Source organism: Bombina bombina, chromosome 7 (assembly GCF_027579735.1).
Source record: "Bombina bombina isolate aBomBom1 chromosome 7, aBomBom1.pri, whole genome shotgun sequence".
Taxonomy (NCBI): Eukaryota; Metazoa; Chordata; class Amphibia; order Anura; family Bombinatoridae; genus Bombina; species Bombina bombina.
In genome coordinates, this window is record NC_069505.1 from 157,526,819 (window position 1) to 157,546,547 (window position 19,729).

Sequence of the window (19,729 nt, forward strand, 5' to 3'; positions counted from 1 at the left end):
CAAAATATATTTAAGAACTTGTATATAATGCTCTGTCCTGTGCACAATAGAAATTGTAGCTTGATTGTCCTTCAGAATACTGGGACAAAGCAATAGAGAATTATCAAAATAACACAATTTAAAGGAAACAAAGTGAAAATGTTAATTGCTATATAAAAATCAACCAATTTTCATTTTTATTTTTTTTTACCAACTTCCCTCTTTATTACAGTTTTGTTATACTAAATATTTAAAATTTAAAGAAGAAAAATGTATATTCTGTGCTCTTTACACAGACCATTTTTTTTTTACGTTTATGTCTTTTTCAAAGAAACAAACATGAAATGCTTTAAAAAAAAAAAAAAAAGAAAAAAAAAAACTATGGAAAAAAATGTATCATTTTAGGGGGACAGATTCGCAAGTAGTGAACCTGTCCATATGCAATCGCCAAGAGGTGACTTGTGCAATGCCGCCCCCTGCTCCTGTGCAAACAATTGCATGAGAGAGGGGCACCCCAAACAAGGGAGTGTAGCTATATATCTATATCTATATCTATCTATCTATCTATATCTCACTACCAGGAACTAGCTGGCAATTGGTGGCTATGCACCTATGCCTTTTGTCACTGGCTCACCATATGTGGTCAGCTAAATCCCAGTAATGGATTTCTGCTCTGGAGCGGACTTTAGAGGGGCAGTAAACCTACATAATAATGTTATATAATTCTGCACATAATTGGCATTATATAACATTATTGTGTAGGTTTACTGCCCCTTTAACTATGTATTTACGCCATTTTAAATACAGAGTTATATCCAAGCAATAATAAAAAGCTGTAATACATTTACAGATAATTTTGCTTATTTATTTTTATGTCCCTTTAAATTCAACAATTTTAACATGCTTATAAAAAGACCTATAATGTTTATGTTGCATGAAAAATATTCAAATATAATGTGTTTAAAAATGAATACTGAAACAGGAAAGTTTAAGAATATCTGATCCCCAGGGACCAGTTGCTCAGTAGATGATTAATACAACACTCATGTATCTATTGGTGAAAAGGGACACGCCTCCACAAGTATAAAAACATTAAGTTGCTTTTGCATGCACAGAAATACAACTTGTAATACAATGAATAGACCATCTTAGGAATGCAGCTAAATGTTTGCAATGTTCTTTTTTTCTATACAATTCTCCATTAAAATGTATGGGTATTTTGTAACAAAGTCAACCAAAAAGTAAATATTAAAGCACAGAACATCCTTTGCGAGTTGAGCTAAGACTATTTTATGATGAGAATTGCAAAAAGTAATCACAGAAGCTTGATGCACGGTGGTGGATTTCTTCATATTAAAAAGCCACATTTATGCTCATTTGCAGCAACAAGAAAAGTGTGGAAAGGTTTTGATATCTGACCATCTATATAGATGGACTGGTGAGTAGGACGTCATGAATTCATTATGGGAAACCAAAACTGCCCATATATTTTATATAGAAACCTATTGCCATAAAAAGAAGATAGGACTAGAACGGGCCTATATTCATTAAAGACATGTTCCACGTGTTAGAGAATGTGACTGAGGAACAACTGATTTGCAGGACTATGGATTTAACCCATGCAAAGGCATTAAACATTTAGTTAAAAAGGGACAGTCTACTCCAAAACCCCCTTAATACCCATTCCCCAGTTTTGCACAGCCAACATGGTTATATTAATATACTTTTAACCTCTGTGATTACCACAACTCCATGGGAGAGAGCACAATGTTATCTATATGGGCCACATAAACTAGCACTCCCCTGTTGTGAAAAGCAAATAAAAATGCATGGGATTAAGAGGCTGTCTGTAGTGGCTTAGAAACAGGCAGACATTTAGAGGTTTAAATGTTATAAAGTATATTAGTATAACAATGTTGGTTGTGTAAAGCTGGGGAATAGGTAGTAAAAGGCATCATCTCTATTTTTAAACAATAGCAATTTTGGTGTAGACTGTCCCTTTAAAGTTTCACTCAGGAACTGCAGGGAACTTTTGGGACCAATCAGATGCAGCCAATGCCTGTATTGGCTCCCTAGCAAGCATTTAACCATCTATTGAACCCCTTTATGGGGGTTAAACACATAAACATGCCGGGTCAGTAGTGCAAAAATGATATGCTCTAACAATTTATAGCATGGCAATTATGCACTACAATGTCCATTCAAGAATCAAGAGGCCCTTATAAGAATGCAAAATCTTTCATTCACATTTTGTTTTCTGAAGAATAGCCAATTATATGCAAAGGGACAATAATAATTTAAGAAACTGGCTTTTCTTTAAGAGCATTGGTCTGGCAAAGAATAACATGTACAAATTATTAAAAAATATATATATATTTTTTTATACAGTATATATCTATATTTTTTTATACAATATATATATATATATATATATATATATTTATATATTCATTAACCATTTGCAAATTGATTTTTCTTTAAAAAAAAATAAAAAGTTAAGTGGTTTAAGGCTAAATATAAATAAAAAAAGCATTGTATTTACTAGCATATGTTTGGATCTCCTGCGTGATTTAGAATTTATCACCAAAACCTCAGAAATAGAAATGTCCGGTTTATTGGAGCTCATTTGTGAAATAGAGTAAATGAATGCAATATGCTTATCTCCTGAACATCCCTCCTCCAACATGAAGATTGTCCTTAGGCTTATAGAGTGACCCCACATTAGCTCTGTATGGCTGGCTTGACGTAGCTCTCTTTTTCTTCTTCTCTGACAGGTTTTTGGCCGCTTCCTTTGGTGGCGGTGGTACATGAATTGGTTTCCACGGAATAGGATTATAGAAGCCTGGGGCAGGATATGAGCTTCCGTCATAGTATCCTAAGAAAACAAACAAAAATGCACGATTTAAAGAAAGGAAAACTTACAGAGTGTGGTTTACATTGAGACATGCGTGCGGTGTAGAGGAAATGAGGCTAGTGAAATGAAGCGAAGGCAGATAAATATACTGAAATCATGTGATAAACAGTAAAAAAGCAAACAAACAATTCAGCACAACAAGAACCGTTTACAAAGGCTTAAACAAACAATTTATTTTAAGAAAGTCTATTTATTACAATTCAGCCAAAAAAAAAAACCAAGACTGATTACAGTAAATACATTTAAAGGGATAGGAAACCCAAAAATGTTATTTCATGATTCAGATAGAGCATGCAATTTCAAAATAATTTTCTAATTTACTTCTATTATCAAATTCTCTTTGTTCACCTTGTATCCTTTGTTGAAAAGCAGGGAAAGCACATCCCTAATATATATCTATAATACATACACAGTCACAGAGGGAAGTAAGCAGCAAGCTCATACTCTTTCATAGCCATATTGATTCTTGTAAAAGATCCATACACTAAGATCTGGATTTGCAGAGCATTTAGTGTAGGGATTTTTCCGACTACGAAAATATACGAAGGGTGTATGTATAATAAATATATACTGTATATATATATATATATATATATATATATATATATATATATAAAACACAGGGAATCAAATTGCACTGTGTATTAATGCATGAAATAAAACTGCAATACAGTCTCTCATGATGTGTTTTTCCGGCAGCTGTAACTGTATAACCCACTATCACCAGTGGATATAGGAGGAATCTTTGACAGTAGTTGTGGCAAGAACAGCACTCATAGAAAGGGAAAGAAAAGAAACAAGAGAAACCAATAGTGTAATATGTTCACAAAATGATGATGAGTGCAAGATACAAAAACTTGCTCACCTTATTAGACCTCAAACTTGTGAGGTCTGTGATGTTTAAGGAGCGGATGTTAATCCCTATCTGTGGTAAAGCTGTATCCGTTCTTGGAGTATGGTATAGAAGCAATGGTCGCGAGTTCCAAATGGAATAAAGTTGGTGCTTTTCTTTAAATGAATCTCCAGTTACCACAATGTGTAAAAACAATCTGATTTATTTTTAAATAAACTGTACTTATAGCGTAAGGATCTTGGTATAATCCTGCATACACTTTCAGTTAATCAAATCCTTTCAAAGTTAGATATCCCACCGGGTGGAATATATATGATTGCTGGGTGCAATGACCGTTAAGCCAATAATAGTTACGAAAAACTGGCTGTGGTGAAGTGTTTTTGTGTTTATTATCTCTACAGTATATATAAAAATGTGTTAACAGTGATATAAAGAGATTGATTTGGGAAGCGCTTAAAGGGACAGTCAACGCCAGAATTTTTGTTGTTTTAAAAAGATAGATAATCCCTTATTTACCCATTCCCCAGTTTTGCATAGCCAACACAGTTATAATTATACAAGTTTTACCTCTGTAATTACCTTGTATCTAAGCCTCAGCATACTGCCCCCTTATTTCAGTTCTTTTGACAGACTTGCATATTAGCAGAACTGTCTCCATGGTAAATTCATGTGCATGAGCTCAATGTTATCTATATGAAACACATGAACTAATGCCCTCTAGTAGTGGTCTTAAACTATCAAAATGCATTTAGATTAGAGGCGGCCTTCAAGGTCTAAAAAATTATTATGTATGTATTATTGTATAACTGTGCCAATTGTTGGTTAATAAAAATAAAATTGAAAAAAAAATTTACATGCCCTATTTGAATCATGAAAGTTTTTGTGTGTGTATATATATATATATATATATATATATATATATATATATATATATATATATATATATATATATATATATATATATATAATATATATATATACACACATACATACATATATATATACTTACACATACACCTTTGAACCATTCCCTGTCAAACACATTGTCATTAACCATATTGCTTTATATCACAGTTAAAATTAGTGATACACCGAAATGGAAATGCGGGACCGAAACCGAAAATCCAGGATGCTCTCAGCCGAAAACCAAAACCGAAAATGTCTTTTTTTCTTCAATTTTTTTTTTTTATTTTATTTATTTTTGCATAGACTATTTACTGAATAAATCTAATTGAAAAACGGCAAATCAATAAAATAAACACACTTATAGAAAGTAACACATTAAAATGGGAAAAAAATATATCTTAAAACAATAATATGCTACACAATAATTTCACTAAGAAAAAAAAAAAAAAGTTTAATGCCATTTTCGGCCAAAATGTTTCTGAGACCGAAATTTCAGTGCATCCCTACTTAAAACAATATTAAATATCAATATACTGTATTATTCTTTATTTAGTTCTGTGTAACATAATCAGATTTAACAGTTTTTTTATACCAATTATCCAAATAAAGTATAGTCCTAGAAAACTATTATTATATGCAAAACAGTAAGTCAAGTAATGAACTTAAACAGCAGCTCTAGGCTAGCATCAAATTTGAAATATGCTACACAATTTTACCGAAAATAAAAATGAGATTGTCGGCCAAAACGTTTCTGCGGCCGAAATTTCGGTGTATCTCTAATTAAAATATTTATTTTAATAATAAATATATGTATATTAATTTTAACAAGTGAAATACTTTCTCTCTCATACACACATCTACACCTACACCTCTGAGCCTTCTCAGTTCAAAACATTGTCATATACCGTATCCCTTTACATTGCGTTAAAATAATTATTTTAATAACAAACATATATTAATTTTAATGAGTGAAATAAATTTAAATTTTTAACATTTTTATATACTTTTATTTTAGCCCTAATGCTTTACTTTATGTCCCCAGTCAGATATCTCCAGCAAGCCATTGTTTACTCCAGTTTTAAGATATTACCAGTGGTACCCAAAGGGCTGCCTAAGAATATACTAACCACAATAAGCCTACCCTGGCACAAAGCTCTCTATTTCCTCCCTTTATTACAATTCCATGCCGATAGGCTGAACAACAACATGGAGACTTACTGCATTCTATTTCTTAAATTATGTTGCTACTGGTGTAATCTCATGATGAGGATCCAACCAATCACTACCAGTGTCTCACCACCAGTTTTCTTAAAGCACATATCTGTATTTTAGAAAACTCTAATTTTAAAATTCAACAGCCAGTTGGAGCTATGAGATAAGAAGTGGATGACCTGGAAAGCTGGACATATGTTACTGAAACTAAACAAGAAACTTCTATACACAAGTCCATCACGACTGAAAGAACAAACTGCACTTAAAGCTAACAAGCAATCTATACTACTGTTCCAAAAGAAAGAACATGTCTGACTTAGAGGAATGTTTGAAAGTGTGAACTTGAAGCAAATTCTGAAAATCAAAAAAAGGGTATGCCTGAAACATCTAGAGTGTGACCATTATGCCTTAATGCATACATCAACAGGATACACCAGGTTGGCAAGCCACATGCAATGTATCCAGACAGCTCTAGAGTTGCTAACACCTGACTCCACATTTATAGTTCGAAATTTAAGGAACAAGAGATCAAGGTCTGTAATAGAGTCTTAAATCAAGGAAGTTTATCTGTCACAGATGTCTTGGCTTACATCTTGAAATGTTGTAAAGACTTAGCAAACGTATCTGCAGCTCTCTGAGATATGAAGTTCTGCTAAAGATGAGAATTTCCCACCAACATCCTGCCCTTGTATGGCTGAGTTTCATCTTCATACTGATCTAGCCAAAAGTCTTCCTTTGAGGTACTTGTCAATTCATTTGAATTCACCAGATCAAACCAGTCCTAAACTCCAAAATTTTACTTCCTTTACAAAATACTGATCTCCCAGTTGGAGTAAGGTTCCCAGCATGGGAAGACAATCACTTGCTAATGTCCCATCAAACTCCTGGCCTTCCCCAACTAGATCTATTCAACGTCTAATTCAAGTTCATCCTGTTCCCCATAATAATCTTTAACACCTAGAAACATCTGTGCTTTTTCCAACCATTAGGCCCCAATGTTTTACATTACATCATTATATATCTTATTACCAATATTTGTTATCTGAATAATATGCAGCTGTGTGTACGACAGTTAAATGTGTATCAACATCTTTATACATAGATACACATATAATATATACATACATATACACACACACACATACATACATACACCCATATACATACATACATACATACACATACTTACCTGCCACTTTATTAGGTACATATTGCTAGTACCGAGTTGGACCCCTTTTGCCTTCAGAACTGCCTACATCCTTAGTGGCATAGATTCAACAAGGTGTTCGAAACATTCCATTTTGGTCATCCATGATGAGAATCTCCTGTTCCACCACATCCCAAAGGTGCTCTATTGAATTGAGATCTGGTCACTGTGGAGGCCATTGTAGTACAGTGAACTCATTGTCATGTTCAAGAAACCAGTTTGAGATGGTTTGAGCTTTGCAACATGGTGCATTATCCTTCTGGAAATAGCCATCAGAAGATGGGTATACTGTAGTCATAAAGGGATGGACATGGTCAGCAACAATACCCAGGTAGGCCATGGCATTTAAACAATGCTCAATTGGTACTAAGGGGCCCAAAGTGTGCCAAGAAAATATCCCCCACACCATTACACCACCACCCCCACTAGCCTGAACCGTTGATACAAGGCAGGATAAATCCATGCTTTCATGTTGTTTACGCCAAATTCTGACCCTCCCATCTGAATGTCGCAGCTGAAAATCGAGACTCATCAGACCAGGCAACGTTTTTCCAATCTTCTATTGTCCAATTTTGGTGAGCCTGTGCGAATTGTAGCCTCAGTTTCCTGTTCTTAGCAGACAGGAGTGGCACCCGGTGTGGTCTTCTGCTGCTGTAGCCCATCTGCTTCAAGGTTCAACATGTTGTGCGTTCAGAGATGGTATTTTACATACCTTGGTTGTAACGAGTGGTTATTTGAGTTACTGTTGCATTTCTATCATCTTGAACCAGTCTGCCCATTCTCCTCTGACCTAAACAAGGTATTGTTGTCCACACAAATGCCGCTCATTGAATATTTTCTCTTTTTCTGACCATTCTCTGTATAACCTAGAGATGGTTGTACGTGAAAATCCCACTAGATCAGCAGTTTTTTTTTTTTTTTTTAAATACTCAGACCAGCCCGTCTGGCACCAATAACCATGCCATGTTCAAAGTCAAATCCCCTTTCTTCCCCATTCTGATGCTCAGTTTGAACTTCAGTAAGTCGTCTTTACCACGTCTAGATACCTAAATCCATTGAGTTGCTGCCATTCGATTGGCTGATTAGCAATTTGTGTTACCAAGATATATATATATATATATATATATATATATATATATATATATATATATATATATATATATATATATACACACACACAAAAAAAGGGGTATCTATTACTATGCAGAGTAATATGTTACCAAACTGCGCTCTCTGTAACTTAATAGTTAATAAGTTCTAAATGTGAAGATCAAATCAATACAACATATAATGTTATTAAAAGACACAGTAAATTAAATCTTTTTCTATGTTGCATACACAATTCTTACAGAAATGGATAGTACAAATATATATATTTTTGTCAAAAGGATAAATTTGTTCCCACACAGTGTTGAGAGGTCTAGATAGGTGCTGGCTGTTTTCACAAAAAATCAGTTATCCCACGGATTGGAGAGAAATCTGAGGCAAAGATAAGAAAAAAAGCGCACAAAAGCACCTACATAGTGCAAATCAATTTTATAAATTTAAAACACACACAAATATGTAAAAAGTGAGCCCACGGAGGGTGTCTACTCACAAGAATTACCCTCAAACAATATGAGGTATGTTTACGCTCTTAGGAGAATCCTCACTGGCAACAGTAGTTTGTACCGGTCTCTTGTCCCTAAGGCAGATTGGTCTTTAAATCCCCCTTGGAAACCAGAATCACCAGTGGAAGTTAGATGCGGTCCGTGGCGTATAAAGTCCTCACTGCAATTCAAGCAGTATGAGTCCCCAGTGTCTTTATAAAGATCCAAAAGATTTTTCTACAGCAAAGGGAAGTGGCTGCTAGATCTTGTTCCTTTAAAAAGGCATTGTCGTCCACACAAATGCCGCTCATTGAATATTTTCTCTTTTTCTGACCATTCTCTGTATAACCTAGAGATGGTTCTATGTGAAAAACATAATTTATGTAAGAACTTACCTGATAAATTCATTTCATATTAGCAAGAGTCCATGAGCTAGTGATGTATGGGATATACATTCCTATCAGGAGGGGCAAAGTTTCCCAAAGCTTAAAATGCCTATAAATACACCCCTCACCACACCCACAATTCAGTTTAACGAATAGCCAAGAAGTGGGGTGATAAGAAAGGAGCGAAAGCATCAAAAATAAGGAATTGGAATAATTGTGCTTTTTACAAAAAAATCATAACCACCACAAAAAGGGTGGGCCTCATGGACTCTTGCTAATATGAAAGAAATGAATTTATCAGGTAAGTTCTTACATAAATTATGTTTTCTTTCATGTAATTAGCAAGAGTCCATGAGCTAGTGACGTATGGGATAGCAGATACCCAAGATGTGGAACATCCACGCAAGAGTCACTAGAGAGGGAGGGATAAAATAAAGACAGCCAATTCCGCTGAAAAATTAATCCACTACCCAAATCAAAAGTTTCAATTTTTATAATGAAACAAACTGAAATTATAAGCAGAAGAATCAAACTGAAACAGCTGCCTGAAGTACTATTCTACCAAAAACTGCTTCTGAAGAAGAGAAAACATCAAAATGGTAGAATTTTGTAAAAGTATGCAAAGAAGACCAAGTCGTTGGGATTAACCCGAATCCAAATAAGCAAGATGAATCAAAAAGCTTTAACCAAGAAGCCAAAGAAATGACAGAAGCCTTCTGACCTTTCCTAAAACCAGAAAAGATAACAAATAGACTAGAAGTCTTTCTGAAATCTGAATAGCTTCAACATAATTTCAAAACTCTTACCACATCCAAGGAATGTAAGAATCTCTCCAAACAATTCTTAGTATTAGGACACAAGGAAAGGACAATAATTCCTTTCCTAATGTTGTTAAAATTCACAACTTTAGGTAAAAATTGAAAAGAAGATAGCAAAACCACCTTATCCTGATGAAAAATCAGAAAAAAAGAGACTCACAAGAAAGAGCAGATAATTCAAAAACTGTTCTAGCTGAAGAGATGTCTAAAGGAACAATACTTTCCATGAAAGTAATTTAAATGTCCAAAGAAAGCATATGCTCAAACGGAAGAGCCTGTAAAGCCCTCAGAACCAAATTAAGACTCCAAGGAGGAGAAATTGGCTTAAATGACAGACTTGATACGAACCAAAGCCTGAACAAAACAATGAATAACAGAAAGATTAGCAAATTTTTCTATGAAAACAGCACAGAAAAAGCAGAGATTTGTCCTTGCAAGGACCTTGCAGACAAAAACCCTTATCTAAACCATCCTGAAGAAAAAAACTATAAAATCCTAGGAATTCTAAAAGAATGCCAAGAGAATTTATGAAAAGAGCATCAAGAGATGTAAATCTTTCAAACTCGATAATAAATCTTACTAGACACAGATTTACGAGCCTGCAACATAGTCATAGAAGTTCTTTGACTCAGGGATTAATACTAAGTACTAAGCGTTAAAACTCCATACCATCAAATTAATAATTTGAGTTCCTGATGGAAAAAATGAATGTTAAGATATAAGGTCTGGCCTTAATGGAAGTGACCAAGATTGGCAACTGGACATCCGAACAAGAACCATATACCAAAACCTGTGTGGCCATGCTGGAGCCACCAGCAACACAAAAGATTGCTCACTGGTGATTTTGAAAATCACTCTAAAAAGAAGAACCAGAGGCGAAAAAATATAGGCAGATTGATAACTCCAAGGAAGTGTCAATGCATACACTGCTTCCGCCAGAGGATCCCCGGACCTGAATAGGCCCCTGGGAAGTTCCTTGTTTAGATGAGATGCCATCAGATCTGTTTCTGGAAGCCCACACATCTGAACAATTTGAAAAAACACATCTAGGTAAAGACCATTCTCCCGGATGTAAAGCTTGATTGACAGAGATAATCTGTTTCTCAATTGTCTATACCTGGAAAATGGACCACAGAAATTAGACAGGAGCTGGATTTAGTCCAAGCAAGTATCCAAGATACTTCTTTCACAGCCTAAGGACTGAGAGTCCCACCCTGATGATTGACATACGCCACAGTTGTGACATTGTCTGTCTGAAAAACAATAAACGTCTCTTTCTTCAAAAAGAAGCCAAAACTGAAGAACTCTGAAAAATGCACGGAGTTCCAAAATATCAATTGGTAATCTCGCCTCCTGAGATTTCCAAACCCCTTGTGCTGACAGAGATCCCCAGACAGCCTTCCAACCTAAAAGACTCGCATCTGTAGTGATCATGGTCCAGGCTGAATGAACCGAAGAGACCCGTAGAACTATATGATGGTGATCTAACCACCAAATCAAAGATAGTTAAAAATTGGGATTCAAGGATATAAAAAAAGTGATATCCTAGAATCCCTGCACCATTAATTCAGCATAAAAAACTGGAAAGGTTTCTTATGAAAATGAGCAAAGGGAATCGAATTCAATGCTGCAGCCATAATACCAAAAACTTCCATGCATATAGCAACTGAAGGAAATAATAGAGACTGAAGGTTCAGACAAACGGAACCCAATAAAATTGTCACTTGTCTGCTGACCACTCTGTTTCCTCAGGCAAGTCATCCTGAGCCTGTTGCCTGAGGAAACAGAGTGGTCAGCTCTGAGAAACGCGTAGCGTGTTTTACTGATATTTTATTGTACATTGTTACATTTTTATATAAAGTGTTTTTTTATACTTCTGGAGTCTCCTATTTTTTCTTTTGAGCATTCTAAACACCTTGGACAATTCTTTACCGGAGTGGTATGTGCGCTGGGCCACTGTAATATACCCAGCTTGCTACATTAGCACTACAGTGTGCTTTATACTTTGTGAGTATCTCTCTTAAATTGAATGAAGAAAACTTCCAATTATAAACATGTTACTTGGGGAAGAATTTAGAATTCCGTTCCTTAGTAAGAAAAAAAGCATAATATTTAGCCTTAGAACTCAATCTTGCAGCCAAGAGTAACAGTTTAAGAATGGAATCCAATTGTGAACCAAATAATTGATTACCTTGGAAAAAAAGAAACATGGAATTTAGAAATCAAATTAGCATTCCAAAATTGAAATCATAAAGTTCTTTTAGCTAAAATAGCTAAAGACATAGATTAAACCTCATTTGCGAAAATATCAAAAAAATGACGACACAAATGAAATTATTAGCATGTTGATCAACTTAACAATGCTAAACAAATCATAATCCGATACTTGTTGCACTAAAGTATCCAACCAGAAAGCTGAAGCAGTTGCAACATCAGCCAAATAAATTACAGGTCTAAGAAAAGTACCTGAAAATAAATAATTTTCCTTAAATATGATACAAGTTTCCCAAGGAAAAAAATAAAAAATAAGTACTATCTGCTATAGGAATAGTAGTATGTTAGCAAGAGTAGAGATAGTCCCATTAACTTGGGGGATCTTCCTCAAAACTGAAAACTAACTGCCAGGGAGAATGCTCTTGTCCAGGGGGCAATTTTTACACACTCCCCATGCGAGCCAAGCATGTCGGTAAGAGAGGTAATGTGATGTTTGAGGTATGATTTTAGCCAGAGTAGTAGATAGTAGGGGCTAATCTAATAGTGTGCAGTTGTGCGCTAGGCAAGGTTTGCCTATAGGTACCGGGGAACTGCTGCACTGACATAATCTGGATGGTTGTCCATCTAGGCTGTTTGTGGTGTGATGCAGAGCTGTCACTAGACTTATGCTCCCAACCTATAGGAGAAGGGGTGTGCCCCTGGTGCTCCTATGAAATTATGGGGGAGTGGTTGTGGATTGTTTTTGTGTGGTAATGGCTTCACCTTCGGGCTATGACAGGGAGGTTGATCAGATTGAGGGGCGTTTTGTATAGGGCTAACACGAGTGAGCAATAGAGGCGGGTGGTTCTTTCTCTTGTATGCGATACTGGCCAAATTAGCCACTACAAGGCATAAGTGCCTATAGGAGTGATGTATAATGTTATTGCAGGGTCAAACAGGAACTGGGTGGGTTCTCCCGGAGTGTTTACTTCAGTTGTTACTACTCAATACCCATGATGAGGGTGTAGATTGAAGTTGTCCAATGGTATTACCTGCAGCGTGGATTGTTCCATTTACATGCAGTCCTGGGGCATACACTGGCTGGGGAAGCAGGAGTATGGTGGGAACACTGAACACTTTTTGTATGAAGAAGCACTTTTTTGAAAGATCACTATACACGATTTGATAGACACATATGCCATTTTGTTAAATATGGCTATTTTTTGCTGTACAGCATTATGTTATATTCAATTCACATTTGGGCTACCTATATGGTTTAGCCCCCTAATGTTTGCACACTGTCTCCACAGATTGGTGACCGGATTGGGGGAGGGGCCTGCAGTCCTTTTTAAGTTTGTTAATTTGTACACTCTGGTTGTCAGAAGAAGGGAGGTCTGAGGTCCCGAAACGTCACAAATAAAATATTTCACACTGATATCCAAAGTCCAGTGAGTGCTTCACTTTGTTTCCTTGCTGCATACTCCTCAAGAGCACCCTGGCAGTTGCAGGACGATGTATATATATATAAAAAAAATATATTTAATATCTCCTTAAGCACAGGGAGCTGGTTAGGGCTGCACATACTTTTCATACCTTTATTGAGAGCTCATAACTTGCTGACAGTTTCCATCTCTGTCTGAAAGCATATCCCTCTTTATAGAACATAACATAGTCCAGAACTTGTGCACCAGTTTGCTGAGTTATTTTATGCAGTGTCCTCATAGCTGATATTTTGTCATTATTAGGCTCACACATTCCAGCTGTCAACCATCATCTAACAACATACTGTAGATGATCAGTCATAGGTCGGTTATACATGATCAGCTAAATAGAACTTTGCACATTAGCAGTTATTTAAAGGGACAGTAAACTATATTATAAAGTGTGCACAATTATAATCTGTAGTTGCAGTAATCTACAATAGCTCTCTAAACCAGTGTTTGTTTGCTTTTAACTACAGACCTCAGAAAACACCTATGGGACAGATTTTTAGGATATCTGAACAAGAGCACAGGTGGAAAAAAAATCAGCTGATGGTTGAGGCAGGCTAGTAAACCTGCTTACCGATCAGCTAATTAGACCTGTGCTCTAGTTCAGATATCATGAAAGTCTGGCCTATTGGTGTGCCCTGAGGACTAGAGATGAAAAACAAAGCTCTAAGCAGCAGTAAAATGTAATGTATTATAATCAAATTTGATGCCAAGAAGTGCCTTGCTATTGCTGCTCCTTTTTAAAAATTTGAATTAGCAGCGAGCAGTTCTGCCTCTTCTTAAGAAGTGCACTCACACTCAGGCTGTTACAGTGGTACTTTTTCACGTCAAATTTTATTATAAAATGTTACATTTCCCTACTGCTTAGAGAGATATGGCAGATTACTGCAGTTACAGATTTTAAATTGTCCACAATTTTTACATAATCTTTACTGTCATTTTAACTTTCTAATATATAATACAGACTGCTTTATCAGAATATTTACATTGAATACGTCTTATAGACGTTAGACTTTAAAGCCAGACTATTACGTTTTTGTGCGCACATTGTCTCATGCTAATACTGATGGTTAGACCAAGACACAGATATTATATGCAGCTGATTTATTTTATAATGGGCCATTAACCATTATTATGCAGCTTTCTTTTAACTTCTTAGATACTAGAGAGGCCTGAACTGATGGAGAAAGGTGATATGCTTGAAACCTTTGAGTACATTAAAAGATTTAAATGAAAAGTTAACGATAACGCACCACTATGCAGCATCTTAATTAACATCGAAAGTAAGTTAGAGTTTCATTCATCATTTATTTACTTATTTACTATTAAATGCAGAAATCGATCTTTTATACCGATATCTTTTCACACCGTAACTCAGCCCGGTAATAAAAAAAAATTATTTAAAAAATGACAAATATCTTGATGAACGTTTTGATTGGTCCCCCACTGGCATCCCAACTGACTCGCGCTACGCCCACAATTACGCATGCGTGTCTCATGGAATTATCAGGGGCTCTATAGATGCACGCTTGTGAGACAGGCATGCGCATTCTCTCCGTGATCTTGATTCATTGACGTAATATCTATCACTGCGGCGAAGTTTAGGCCTATGCATGCGTAATAGGACGACGATTCACAAGAATGCGCACGGAGGTACAAGTAAAAACGGGTGGGACCGCTCTTACGTGTAAATGAGAAAAAGCTAAAAATGAGCGGGTGGGCGGAGGAAACGGTATGGGAATTATCAATCTAAATATCTGCAAAAGAAGAATTTTTTTTTTTTTGTTTGTTTTTTTTAAATTTAGCGACTCTATTAATCTAGGTATGATTAGTGAATTTCATTAATATCGAAGCGAAAAATTTACTTTCACTTTAAAGGACACTAATACTGAAAGTATATTTTTTTTTTTACAAAAATAAAAGTGCAACCCCAGAACAAAGGGTCATAATCCCAAATTGGAGAAGTAGTAGAAAAGGGCGACTGATTTATGGACTTCCAGAGATAAAGACAAATACAAAAATGGAACACAGGAACTGGTGGAATATACATAAAGCTGTATCAACAATTTAGTTTACACTTCATTTGGGAATGCGCAAAGACCTTTTATTACTTAATCCTGCACCCCACCTGGAATGTAATTTCTTCTGCTGGCTGTGTTTACATAGGCTTGTCAATGGCTTAGACTCAAGTATAGAAATTTCAGTATAGGTGGGGATACCACAGGCTAAATCAGCTATTTCAAATACCGAAATAGGGGTAAAGGAGCTACTTGTGAACAATTATGAAGTAAACTGTCCCTTTAATCCAAGAGTGAAGAGGTACAGTCAAAAATTAAATTAACTCTTCTGTATTTAGAAAAACATACTTGCTCAGTGATTATACAGCGCTATGATAAACATTTTAATTATAATTTGGCAAAATGGTTAAACCTGTTGTGAACCCCTTTTTGGTGGTTCATGTACCAAAAATGAATATTACTCCTGTTTCTAAGCTAAGCAGACAGCTGATGATCAGAGGCTGGTTCCACTGAGGACATTCTGAATATTACTCCTGTTTCTAAGCTAAGCTGGCAGCTGATGATGATCAGAGGCTGGTTTCACTGAGGACATTCTGAATATTACTCCTGTTTCTAAGCTAAGCTGGCAGCTGATGATGATCAGAGGCTGGTTTCACTGAGGACATTCTGAATATTACTCCTGTTTCTAAGCTAAGCTGGCAGCTGATGATCGGAGGCTGGTTCCACTGAGGACATTCTGAATATTGCTCCTGTTTAAAATATGAATGGTACTTTGATGTGCTTCCAAAATCATGAACGTATTTGTTCTTCTCCCTAATATAGTTAAACTCAGACATACTGCATTTTGAGGTGCCTTCTATTTTACTTTTATTTTTCTATAGATTATACAGAGCAGAGGGAGACTGGATTATTAAAGAGGTGGTGCCCTGGTATGAAACTAATTATTTGATACATACATAGTTTTCTTCAGAGACTATACATACATATTTGTGCTCAAAGGCTATTTATAGGATTCTGTAGATACATTTTACAACAAAAATTGAACTGAAAGTGGCATTTTACCTTCTTTCAAACTTATCTTACATGTTACCAAGTCCTTGAAAATTAGAAGAAGAATTTAATTATGTTTTGTTACTAGGCAATTCTTCAATTTATGCAAAATATGAGGAAAAATTAAATGTCTAGCAGTAAAAATAATTTGCGTTACATGTTAAAAATTGCACAACTGATTTTATAGAAGGGTAACAAACAAACAATCTATGAATGCTTCCTACTCCTATCCAAATGAACAGCACACTAAAAAAAATAAAAAATATATATAGAATCACAATATCGGTAAAATCCTAGAGTGGTCCGCAGCTGATAGGGGTTTGTCCAAATAGAAAAACTTGAATCCAATATTGACTTACATACTGCACAAAGATTCACCCCGTACAAGGATTAACCCTTCACTAGTACATCAAACATGTTTTATTGTATTTTTTCATTACATTTTCCACTTTATTTATTTTTCATTGTTATTTTTTCATAGTGCACTATAAGACTTATGTAAGTCAATATTGGATCCAAGTTTTTCTATTTGGACACACCCCTATCACCCAAGGACCACTCTAGGATTTTACCTCAATATTAAGGTTTTATTTATTGGACATTGGGACTTATCACTAAACTACTGCTTTCTGAGATTTGCTTTTTCTATTTATGGTATATGTTTTTAATGTTTTCCTTTGTAACAATAAATGTAACCATTTATATCAATTAGGATTATCACTGATATGTATTAGAATTGCCTGTAATCATACTTCAGCCTGAAGGCGCTCCTATTATTGTATGCTAATTAGTTCTATATTCTTGATCTGTTAGGTGATCTATAGTAGTGAGCATGTATGAGTACTAAGGCGCTGCCAACTTTACTTTCATAACCACATTGTCTCTTTAACCTAACTTTAGGTGCGAGTATGAGGACAATTGCGTTCTCATCACTTAATGAGCAATGAAGGAGGATGGCACGCCATTCTTTACACTCTAACAGTTAACATGTAATTAGATTACGCTGTCAAAGCTACATTCTTCTCTTGGTTTCCCTCCACTCACACCTCTAACAAAATTGTGAAATTACATTTTTATCTCATAACTTATAAAACCAGACAAATATTTACCAACAGAGTAATCCATGAAAGCATAAAAGCTGTAGGTATCAGACGTGTCAGCACAGTAAACTGGAGAGACTACATCACACATTTAACAACACAGTCCTATTCTAAGAGTCAGGCATAACCAGGATTCATGCTGATGGTTTTTACTGCAGCATACATTGGAAATGAATGTAATAATCTGTGATTTGAACTACGCACCTGTTAGTTTCCCATTAACATAGCCGTCGCTGTTTAATGTTGGCCGTGGCTTCACTTTGACCTGTTCCAACCACTCTTCAAATCCTTTTTTTGCTTTCTCTTGTTTCTCGCTTTGTTCTGCTAACCGTTTTTCTTCTTCTTCCTGAAAAGACAGGGCGATTGTATAAAAGATATGCTCCAGTAAAAACATCCCCTCCTTGAGGAAATAGTCTTTTGCTGTGCAGTCAGAGGCACTCAGCTTGACATAAACTCGCTGCAAATAAAGGAAATTTCAGCATGTTTTTTTTTTATACTTCATGACTTGAATGTCTCCTCTATTTATAGCACTGGTAAATCTTAGCGTTACAAAAACAATAGGATTTACCATCACTTGAACTTAATTTTGTCATTTCAGGTTGCTGCTTCTGCCCGAGGAACCCCCAAATACAATGAAAATGTAAAATACTACAATAAAAAAAAAAAAATATGTAAACAAGGAGGCAACATCAGAAATCAAACTCCCAGTGAGGATGGAAAAGAGAGTCCATCCTATTTAAAATGTGGTTCCTACAGATGTTTTAAATGCAATTAGCTATCAGCTGCTTGCCTAAGTACATTGTCCTTTTAAACACTTCAAAGATTTCAAAGTTACCAATCAAGCAAGATATGAAACTTAATGTTCTTTTGTGATTCAGACAAAAAAACATACAAATGTTTTTAACGTTTCCAATTTACTTCTAATAGTTTCCATTGTATTCTTTGTTGAAGCACTACATAGCAGGAAATAGTGCTGCCATTTAGTGCTTTTCTAAATAGATAACATTCTTGCAAAACTGCTGCCAAATAGTGCTCCAGACACGAGAACGAAGACAATTTGCTAATAAAAGTAAATTCGAAAATCGTTTAAAATTATATGCTCTATCTGAATCAAGAAAAGAAAAAACATAATTTATGTAAGAACTTACCTGATAAATTCATTTCTTTCATATTAGCAAGAGTCCATGAGCTAGTGACGTATGGGATATACATTCCTACCAGGAGGGGCAAAGTTTCCCAAACCTTAAAATGCCTATAAATACACCCCTCACCACACCCACAATTCAGTTTAACGAATAGCCAAGAAGTGGGGTGATAAGGAAAAAAGTGCGAAAGCATATAAAATAAGGAATTGGAATAATTGTGCTTTATATAAAAAAATCAAAACCACCACAAAAAAGGGCGGGCCTCATGGACTCTTGCTAATATGAAAGAAATGAATTTATCAGGTAAGTTCTTACATAAATTATGTTTTCTTTCATGTAATTAGCAAGAGTTCATGAGCTAGTGACGTATGGGATAATGATTACCCAAGATGTGGATCTTTCCACACAAGAGTCACTAGAGAGGGAGGGATAAAATAAAGATAGCCAATTCCTGCTGAAAATAATCCACACCCAGAATAAAATTTTAATGAAAAAACATAAGCAGAAGATTCAAACTGAAACCACTGCCTGAAGTACGTTTCTACCAAAAACTGCTTCAGAAGAAGAAAACACATCAAATGGTAGAATTTAGTAAAAGTATGCAAAGAGGACCAAGTTGCTGTTTTGCAAATCTGATCAACCGAAGCTTCATTCTTAAACGCCCAGGAAGTAGAAACTGACCTAGTAGAATGAGCTGTAATCCTTTGAGGCGGAGTGTTACCCGACTCAACATAGGCATGATGAAATAAAGATTTCAACCAAGATGCCAAAGAAATGGCAGAAGCTTTCTGGTCTTTTCTAGAACCGGAAAAGATGACAAATAGACTAGAAGTCTTTCGGAAAGACTTAGTAGCTTCAACATAATATTA

The 19,729-nt window shown here is 35.5% G+C and overlaps 1 protein-coding gene across 1 annotated transcript in view; it reads right to left on the reverse strand.

Moving 5' to 3' along the window:
• Nucleotides 1-368: 368 nt before the first annotated feature.
• The window catches only part of CCDC34 (coiled-coil domain containing 34), a 75,817-nt gene continuing 56,456 nt past the window's right edge, over nt 369-19,729 (reverse strand). Inside the window, exons 6-7 of the mRNA XM_053688906.1 lie at nt 17,920-18,061; nt 369-2,854 (exon numbers count right to left, since the gene is read on the reverse strand). Of these exons, the coding sequence (XP_053544881.1) occupies nt 2,637-2,854; nt 17,920-18,061 (360 nt within the window). The 3' untranslated portion in view covers nt 369-2,636. The remainder of the gene's footprint in view (nt 2,855-17,919; nt 18,062-19,729) is intronic.